The sequence below is a fragment of the Clupea harengus genome, chromosome 26 (genome assembly GCF_900700415.2).
Source record: "Clupea harengus chromosome 26, Ch_v2.0.2, whole genome shotgun sequence".
Classification (NCBI taxonomy): Eukaryota; Metazoa; Chordata; class Actinopteri; order Clupeiformes; family Clupeidae; genus Clupea; species Clupea harengus.
In genome coordinates, this window is record NC_045177.1 from 4,870,583 (window position 1) to 4,880,988 (window position 10,406).

General features: G+C 44.0%; 1 protein-coding gene across 1 annotated transcript; it reads left to right on the forward strand.

Annotated features, from left to right (window-relative positions):
- The first annotated feature begins 945 nt into the window (after nucleotides 1–945).
- cxcl12b (chemokine (C-X-C motif) ligand 12b (stromal cell-derived factor 1)) lies at nucleotides 946–10,120 on the forward strand. The gene is made up of 4 exons (XM_012833872.3): nucleotides 946–1,224; nucleotides 3,314–3,431; nucleotides 5,792–5,878; nucleotides 7,476–10,120. The coding sequence occupies exons 1-4, from the start codon at nucleotides 1,158–1,160 to the stop codon at nucleotides 7,504–7,506; spliced, it is 303 nt and encodes a 100-aa protein (XP_012689326.1). The 5' UTR covers nucleotides 946–1,157; the 3' UTR covers nucleotides 7,507–10,120.
- Nucleotides 10,121–10,406: the final 286 nt, after the last annotated feature.

The window sequence follows — 10,406 nt, forward strand, 5'->3', positions numbered from 1 at the left end:
CACCGAGAGAGGGAGAAAGAGAGAGAGAGAGAGAGAGAGGGAGAGAGAGAGAGAAAGAGAGGGAGAAAGGGAGAAAGAGAGGGAGAGAGAGAGGGAGAGAGGGAGAAAGAGAGAAAGGGAGAGGGAGAAAGAGAGGGAGAGAGAGAGAGAGAGGGAGAGAGGGAGAAAGATTGGGAGAGAGGCAGAAAGAGAGAGAGAGAGAGGGAGAAAGAGAGGGAGAGAGAGAGAGAGAGAGAGAGAGAGAGAGGAGACCCGGGGGAGAAGAGAGGGGGGGACAGGAAGATAGAAAGCAGTGGCAGATAATTGAAAGTCAACAGACCACAACAGAGCGGATAAACAATAACAAGTCGTTTGGCTGAAGCACAACAGTATTGAGCTGAACAGCAGGAGTGATGGTCTGGTGGGGCTGCGGTGAAAAGACGAGAGGGGGGGACAGAGGACAGGAGAGACAGAGAACAGATGAGGTTACGCAGAGAGGCAGAGGGACAATGCTGAGGGATGGACAGAGAGAGAGAGAGAGAGAGAGTCGAACAGAGAGGAGAAACCAGAGAGAGTGAGGAGAGAGAGGGAGAGAGAGAGAGAGAGAGAGAGAGAGAGAGAGAAAGAGAGAGAGAGTCGAACAGAGAGGAGAAACCAGAGAGAGTGAGGCGAGTTTGTGCGGAGAACAGGAGAGAAGAATGGGAGGAAAGAGAGACAGATGGGGAGGGAAATAGAGAGCGCAAGACAGGGAGATAAAAAAAGAAAGTGAGACAGAGGGGAAAAGAGAGAAGGGGAAAGGGAGAGAGAGAGAGGGAAAAAGAGAGAGAGAGAGAGAGAAAGCGGGAGTGAAAGAGTGAGAAAGTGCATTCTGGCTGCTCAGGGTCCTCCCCTCCCTCCCTCCTCCCCCCTCCCTCCCCTCCTCCTCCCCTTTCCTCCTCCTCCTCCTCCTTTCCTCGCTCCCCGCCAGCAGCTCTCCTAACCCATTTAACACTCTGCAGAGGTCCAACACGCCTCAGTGTGCCCAGGAATCTATCCGCGAGCAACACACAACCTTCCAGCCTCTCTCTCTCTCTCTCTCTCTCTCTCTCTCTCTCTCTCGGACACCGGAGGAGCATACGCACCCGCGCACATACACTCTCTCTCTCACACACACACACTCTCACACTCTTGGACTCATCATGGATCTCAAACTTCTGGCGATGGTCGCCCTGCTTACCATAGCTCTGCACACATCAAGCTCTGCCGGTAAGTCTGCCTCTCTCGGGGATTTTTAAAAGTCTTTTGATGTAGTGTTGGCGGGGGTGATCAGGTCCGGTGCATCCCCGCGGATGTGGCTGGCTCTCTCTCTCTCTCTCTCTCTCTCTCTCTGCTCTGTGTCATTGAATTTGAAAGGAAATCATACGTGGGTTTTCCTTTGCTTTGGGAAGTATCAGGTCAGAGGTTGTGCTCTCTCTTGTAAATTTAGTAAAACATGTAAATTGTGATGGCTGTCTTCCAGTGCAGCTGCAGATGTGTGAAATGCCATGTTGTGCACTAATGGCATCTTGGGAAGCTTGTCTAGTTGGTGTTTATTGTTTATATATAATTGGGTGTTGTGGATGGCTGTGGCTTGGTTTTTAATCTGTAGTTCTGTGATGGTGCCTCTATACACACATCCAGTGTCTAGAACTACAGATGTGCTGCTTGTGTGTGCTTTATGCTATTTAATTACATGAGAGATTTGAATTTGGTTTACCACTTCCATTCAGCCCTTTACAACTTTTCAATAACAGAACAGGTCTCCATGCAATTATAATACATTTATAACTGCTTCTGGGATTTAAAGTTGTGTGAGCATACCATTTCATTCATCATGTCATCTCATTTTTTTTACTGATGAATAAAAACCACTGGACGTGTCACCACATGCTTGCCAGTTTGACATTTGGTCCAACCAATTCTAGCAACTCTTAAGCCTTAAGCCTACGGGAGGTGTCGCGCCGGGCCAAAAGAGTTCGTTGTGTTATGCGAAAGCTCGTGTTGTTTCAGTCGCCAAGTGTTCCCCATTGTCCTTTTAATGTGTGGCCATTACCTCTCGGGTCTCACTCTCTTTCAATTAGCTTCTAATTGGTTGGGGAGAGACAAAGGAGGCGTGATGTTCACTTTTGGCAGACTTCTCTCCTGGAGCCCAGCTCATCTGGGCTTTTACATGTTAATGGTGGCAGATTATGTGATAAAAACAGCTGATTAAAATGCCAGAGATGCACTTCCTTAAGCACTTCGATAATTCTAACAAGGCTCTAACTGGCTGTGGATAGGATTATCTGTTTAGAGACAAGAGACTGTTTAGATAGTGTGTGATTGAAACCACTTTTTTTTGTGTTACTGTAGTAGCAGATGATGTTTCAATTGAGCATTTACACAGGAGCTGGGGTTTGTGACTGCCATTGGCTTGGGTGTCATGTAGATAAAAAAAATTGACTGTTAGACGAAAAAAACCAAATTGGGCAAATGTGGTTCATCACTGACACACCACTACATGCTTTATATTAAATGAAGCTGTCAGAGGAGGCCACCGGGACAACGTGCGCTTTCTAACGAAAGAATGTGCTTCAGCCGCTTCAAGCAAAGCGTCAGTCCGAGCTTGCAACTTGAGAGGATGCTTTTTAGGGAGGAAGGGAGCGAGATAGGAAAAGCCTGATGCAGCTTACTCTGAGTGTCCTTCAGGAAAGAAAGGTTGTATTGAGAGTGACGTTGGGAGTGAAAAAGGGCAGTGTAAGCGGGATGTGATGAAAAGGCTAATCTCATTTTAATTATCTCTCTGCATTTCATGAGAAACGCAACAAAATTAACTCAACTTTCCCAATGCAACAAAATTAACTCAACTTTCCCAATGCAACTCTCTCACTACATATTTAATATATCATCTGAATTGTGCAAATGTTATTATATGTTAAGATTTTCTGTTATTATTTATTGCCAAATGGATAAAGTGATATACTCATGCTCATAATGCATTCGTTGTATACAGTGCATCAGAAAGTTACTTTGGAATTTATATTCACATTTTTTGTTATTTTCCCTCCTCTGTCTCAATCTTTCCTTCTCACCCTTTCACCCTCTGCCTCCTTCCCTCCCCCTGCTCCTAATCATCCCTTCTCTCACTCCCTCTATTCCCCACCCTCTCTACCCCTCTAATATAATCTTTCCCTTGGTATCACACTAACTCCCATCTCCCTCTCTATCTTACTCTCTCTCTCTCTCTCTCTTCTATTCCATCTCCCTCTCCCTCCCTCTCTCTCTCTCCCTTTCTCTTCCTCCCTCTCTCTCTCTCCCTCTCTTTTCTCTCTCTCAGCCAAGCCCATCAGTCTGGTGGAGCGCTGCTGGTGCCGTTCCACGCTGAACACCGTGCCCCAGCGCAGCATCCGCGAGATCAAGTTCCTCCACACGCCCAACTGCCCCTTCCAAGTCATGTGAGTGCGGAGACACCCCCTTTCCTATACCTGCACCCCCCACTACACCCCACTACTCCCCTGCACATCTGCACTCACAATCACTCCTCATTTAGCCAGGATTAGATCTCTACGTCATGGGGATGTGTGTTAAGATTGCGTGGTGTGAACCTCCCTGAGGACAGCTGATATGGGCGAGATTAAATGTGTCTGGAGGGTGTTGGAGGCATTGTACCTGTTTGCCTGCTCGGGTGGAGGGAAGGGATTGGTCGGATAAGAGGCTGAGGGGAGCTGATGCCGTGTGTCTGAGACTCTTGGCCAAGCAGATGGATGTGATGGATTGCACTCAAGCAAACAAACAAAATGGACACCTGTGCAAAAAACAAGAACTGATTAGGGGGAGGAAGATAGGATATAAATAGAGAAAGAAGGGAGGAAAGAAAAAGAAAGGCATGGGAAAATACAGAGGGATAAAAAAGAAAGAGAGAACTTGAGGAGAAAAGAAAGAGAGAGAACTGGAGGAGAAAAGAAAGAAAGAACTTGTTTTGTTTTCTGTAGGAAACTCTAAAGTGCCCAGAGGTCACAGCGATTACCTGTAGATTTCAGGGGTCCTTTCCACCTTTCCTCATCTTATCAAACCACATGTGGCACGGCCCTGGCCGTCTGGAAGGCATTAGACGGGCCATTTGTGCCCCGGTTCTGAAACAGAGCTGTGAAAGTCAGAGAAAGAGGGTCAGGGGGGGGGTCAAGAAGCCAATTATAAACCCAAACCCTTGCCGGGGGTTACAGCAAGACACAAGGTCAGCCGCTGCCAAGTTGGCAAGACGGGCCAAATTCCCTCTCCCCTTTGAAAAAAAAGAGAGAGAGAAAAGCCCTCCAGGAACAGCAGGAGCCCGGGACCCCCCAGCCTCCCTCTCTCACCCCAACTGTGATATCTCTCCTTGGGTCAGATGAAAGATGGCCAGCAGCAGCAGCAACACTACACCCCCTCCTCCACCACCACCACCCCCCCCCACCATTCTCATTCCCACACCCTACTCCGTCACCTCCACCACCCAAACAAACTGACCCCTTTCCTGTCGAAAGGCGCTGTCTCTCCGTTTGCATTTACCCGTGAACTAATTACTACCTGCTGGCTACCACCCAGGCCTCAACCACCCCACCAGCCGAACCAATTACACTGATGTTTGGGGGCGAGACGGATGGAACGGGAGAAAGGGGTGTCGGAGAGACGGGGTGGAGATAGGGGGTTTGGGTCGGGGTTGTGAACACATCAAAACAAAACATTAACTTAGCCGGGGAGGAGAAAAATCCTCCAAATCCCCAATCAGATTAGCTGTTCAAATAAGCTGAAAAAATAGAGAGCATCCCCTTGCTACTCAACAAAGAAAATAAGCAAAGAGAGAAAAACCCACATGCAAACAAAAGATCCGCTTACGATTTTTATTTAACTTAGAGATTTATGGGCTGATTTTGCTGGATAAGGGTCTGATTGCCCCCTTGGTTGGGGTCCTTTCATCTCGAGACCATTTGGTTGATGGAAGAGGCTCCGGCCGAATGAAAGAAGAGGAGGGAGGAGCAGGGAGCATGTCATTTGCCTCTGGAGAGAAATGGATGTGTTTCATTTTACACTCCTGGGGTGGCAGCCAACCCCCTGTGAGTCCCTTATGCTAAAAAAAACAGGGGCCCGTTTGGTGCGAGGTTAGAAGAGGCATAGACTACTTGGTGTTGGCCCATGCTTACAGGTGACCAGCAGGTCAGGTGGGTGGCTGCCAGCCGAGGCGATCCCTCAGGCCAAACTCTGATGAGGGCTAATGCTCCGTGAGTTATGGGGCTGATTAGTTATGTTGTTATACAGCTAGAGAAACATGCCTCTCTTCCGTGCGCCAAACCTGAAAGAAATGACCCAGCATCCCACATCTAACAACAGAACAAGGAGAAGGTCATACTCTTATCTTACACACATGAAGCTCTGCATTTTAATATAGAACTATGAATTCACTACTTTGTCAATGTTTTTTTTTTTAATCATTTACAGAAACAGACCTCACTAAATGAAGTCATGAGAGTTTTTAAGAGGAATGTGACGAATATATAGTGCATGATATGGATTTCCCTCCAACCGAGCTTCCTTAATATAAATCAAATTAAAATAGCTTTGCAAATGCAGGCTTTGGAGTGTGGACATGGCATTATGAAACATGAAATGAACACCAGGCTGAAACAATGCACATCATCTGATAAGGCCATGTCTGAGTGGGGGGGATATGGGGGGGGAAAAAACGCTCCCTCATTTTTCTAGGAATCACATGAATGTTCTCTCAATCTCTCTATCTCCATCTTTCCCTCAATCACTCACCCTCTCTCTCTTTCGTCCTCAGTGCCAAGCTCAAGAACAGCGACCGTGAGGTCTGCATCAACCCCAAGACCAAATGGCTCCAGCAGTATCTGAGGAATGCCATTAACAAGTAAGGAGAAAAGCGAAAAATCCTTCCCCATTTCGACAAGTAAGAAAAGAGACAGGTAACAGAGAAACAAGGAATGAAATACGACCCTGTTTTCATGTGAATAATTCAGAGATTTTTTTCTATTAAATAAATCTCTGTTTGTGGTTTGTCAGTTGACAAGTAGGTACGAGATTCAATATATTTTGCAAGACAGAACTTTGCTATTTTGGACACATTAAAACAGGCTATAATGATTTGCATTGGTATTTCAAGTTCCTTGTTTCTCTTCTCAAAAAGCAAAAAGCATCCCCTCTACAGAAAGAAAATGCTATGATGTGCGCTGGAACTGAGTCAAATCAATATCCGTTTATCTCTGCATCAAATGTGCAGTGTATACTGTATCTCTGAGAATTCCATAGTTTGTATTATATTCCGTTTGTTTTCTTTAATTAAAACGACCGTTTTGCTGTCCCCTGTTCAGTACAGTTCATTGCTAGCTTATTCAGTTGGGACTGGACACGGTGCGGTAGTGTTTGCTTATATAAACAGCCGAACCACAGCAAACGCTGCGTGCTGGATTCCATACAGTCTGCCGTGACAGCGAAACACAGATCTCAAATCGTGTTTCGCACTCAGACGAACAATTTAGCAGAAGCATGTTAATCACCCTGTTTGAGTCGCAGCGTGATGGATCAAGTAAGGATTTTGATTGTTTCAGTGAGGCAGAAATTAGATTTTGAATAGCTGACTTCATCGCTGGTATGGATTGATTAGGCATTCCTTTTCCGAGGCTCTCAAACTGTATCAGACAAAAGAGCAGGACAGAATATAAAGTGAAAGTGGGGTGAGACCGGGTCATTTCTGGGAATTTTATTCCGAGGAATTCATTCCTCTTAAAAGCCTGGTTTAAGAAGATTATTTAGATTGGCCATAAAGTTGTGGTTAAACAGTAACGCACCGGGGTGCTTCTTTACTGGACAGCAGACTGTAAGTCATAAACACGTCGCTTTGAGTGCCTGGGTAAGCAGCTTAAGTAAGTGGGGGCTGTTAAAGTGTAAATACTGCTTGTAAAAATTCATGTTGGGTCTGTTCATCATTATCTGTATCTGCCATGCGTCTGCTGCCACACAAAGTAGTAGTGAAAAAATATACACACCAGACTAAGTATGTGGAAATAAACAAGACGCTCCCTGTACGCCACCCATGTGGTGTATGGCCACAGCAAGTAACATGTGAGGGAGGGCTGAGCAATGAACAATTCATGTTGTGACTAGAATGGGATGTAAAAGAGCATGCAAGAATATACAGTAACTAACATGCCTCTGAAACATGCCATAATACATATACGTTTGAGATAACATTGGTTTAATTACATTTTTCAACATTTGTTGTGATGTGAGGGCATTTTTTCTGAATTAATGCACCATGACATCAAATTGTATTTTAAAACTCCACTTCAAATTTGATCAGGCTATTTGTGACTCAGTAATACGTAATAGATCTTCAGTTTCTGGTAATATAATGATGTATTCCAGTTTTACAGGGTTGTTTTCGGCTTTAATATTCCTCGTATGGTATTGATTTACTTATTCATATCTTCCCGTCTGTTCTGTTTCAGGATTAAGAAGTCAAGAAAACGTTCAAATTAAAGTTTCTGCAGCCGGACCTTCTAAGGAAAATGGAACACACGCACTGCTCTCCTTCTCTCTGGATCTCTTGCACAAACAGCACTTCACTCTCGCCAGATTCACTCTTCAAGCAAGTCACCTCTGTCTCTCTCTTCGTGTATGTTAGCAATGGAGAGTAATCACATATGTTTAAAATCTGATGTTATATCTGAGTGAATGTGGGCGTTTGAATGTTTTAAGAGAAGTATAAGTATGGGTGGGTGGGTGTGTGAGTGAATGCACGTGTGCCTGCGTGCAGAAGAGACAAGTATATTACAATTTAAATGTAAATCACAGTAAAGTTAAGAGGCCATTGTCGACTCGTGGAGTGTTGCGGGAGATTAGACGTTACCTGTCGTATAGGCTTAAACTGCTCAAGACTGATGGCGAGACGGAGCTGGTGGCCCGGATGTAGTGGTTTGGCACGAGTTGTTTCCGCTTAGTGTGTGCTTACAAATGGGGAGGACTTTCCAGCTCTGATTTGTCGTGTCGGCAAGTTGATATGATCAATATTACAACAGGGCAGATTAATGTGATTTCATGGTGTGCCAAGTTATTACTGTTACAATAGAACGTAATTTATGACATCGGGCCACACCAAAAGCCCTTCCGCAGACCACTAGCCAACTGGCATGTGTTTGCTACTTGGGAAATCAATTATATTTGAGCAGAAACTTGGTCATAAAAGCGTAGGCCAGCAACAATGCCGTTGAAAAGGCGCGTGCTGAATAAAATGGATGTCCTTCTGTCTCTGCAATCAGAGACGCCTCAAGCCTCTGTGTTTCTACAAGATAAGGTTACACCGACATGTTAAAGAGACCCACCGACTGTCAAACTGTGATTGTGATGAGGCGAAGATAGGCAGTTGATATGAAAACGTCAGATGAATGTTCAAGTGCTCAACAACAAGGCTTCTCACTAGCGGAGAAAGTACGTAAGCTGTCGAGGTACTTCCGCAGCAAGCTTACACTTGTCAGTGTAATGCAATAGGCCTTTTTTAATTTTTTAATTTGGGGCAGCGGTTTAAAGTCGTGTTTAGGAATTGTGGTCTTGATGTCCTTGTTGCGTTCTCTTCACCTTGAGCCTTTTAAGTGTCAATAATCTAATTATTTTTGTATTTTTTTCTTTTGTTGTATATATCTGAATGAGAACTTTTAAAGAAATGACAGCACACTATGAAGGCATATTAGACATTTTCATACCACAGTATTATAAAATTACACTGAGCTATTTCTCTTTGTCAGTTACTTTTAGCAAAATATTATATTGTCTCAAAATACAAAATTATACACCCAGATTCAGGTTAGCTAAATTGGAAAACAACCTTTTCTCTGTACTATCCTCCATACCAGACCTTCACATGGAATCTAGAAACTGTAGAAACATAAAAGTTGGTTGCCATGCTTTACTGGTTTGATTGGTTTCTCTCACAAGAGAGAAACTTCACTTCAACCAGCGATCCCTTATTAGACTCGGAAGGGGGCTAACGACCTGAAAACTCAAAGCAGACCAAACATGCTGTATGAATTCTGGGCAAACAGGTCCTAGTTGTAATGGCTGAATTAAATGATAATTCCACCGAAGCCATGGCCATGTCACAAAACACAGCTACAGTGCTCCCCCACCTCCACGCACCCCCCTCCTCCCACTCCCTTTGGATTTACAAAGTAAAAATATTATGTGTGGATACAATACCTCCGAGCAAAATCAGGGAATAATACTGTTTAAGACATACGCTCTACATCTGCTTCCAATCAAGCCACTCCAATAAGCACTTGACTGATGTGTGTGTCTATTGTACTTCTCAGTTGCTGTGTGTGTGTGCGTGTGTTTTGGCTTGTGTGTTGTGCTTCATTGTAAAAACCGAAGTCCCATTAAAACAACTGGCCTTCTGGAGACGGCAAACCCAGAGCACCAAAGGTGTAGACCTCACTCCGCATACTTGTATAAAAAAGAGGGGAATTTGGGTCAGGGTTGAGGAGGCTGTGTTAATGTAATGTGAAGTCAAATATTTCACTGCGGACTCTAAGAAAATAAAACAATTCACAGAACCTGAGGCATCTAATAGCCTGGCTGCCATTTTGTATTCAGTGTAGTATCCAGGAAAATGTGAGGTTCTGAGGTGGCTTGACCAATCAAGTTGGCAGTTAAAATGCAAGCATGGAAACACCGTTTTAAGTGCCTTCCTGCCTTGTCCCTCATAAGTACATTATGGAAAAGAGTATTTGACTGTTAATTGATGGAAGAATTTGCAGACTCTAAATGTTTTGACAATGTTAATTGTTAACCAAGTAGATCAAAGCACACAGAACATTCCACTAATTGTGTAGAAAATTGAATTGAAGCAGAACGTCATCTTGGACTAAACATGTGTTTGGTGTTTGTCTGTTGTCTTATATGCATTTAGGTGCTATTCTCCCCAAACAATGTGAAGAATTTGTTCTTCCCTTTAAGGCAGCTTACTGTATACTGTATATGTATTTTTGATTATCGTTTCCAGACTCTGTACTTTCACATGTTACCAGAAAGGCATTTTCGTACAGTTTGAAATCACTCTTTTTTTTTCAATAAACTCATAAATTCACATATAAAACAATAATGATTTTGCCTCTTTATTTTCTTTCTTCACGGTTGTCTACATTTGCAGTTGAATGACTCAGACTCGAGACTCAGGCAAACATAAAAGTGTACAGTATGTAGCTAGGGGGGATGTTAAAGTGGTCCTCAGAGTTCTCACATATTGTTAAATGGATGGCCAGGGGCTTCTTTAAATGGTCCATTCTGACACAAAGTGCAATTGTGGTTTCCTAAGAATTAACAACACCAGGTTAGCCGTAAAATTCAATCTGAGTTGTCACCCGGACATTTCCATCTAAAATCTC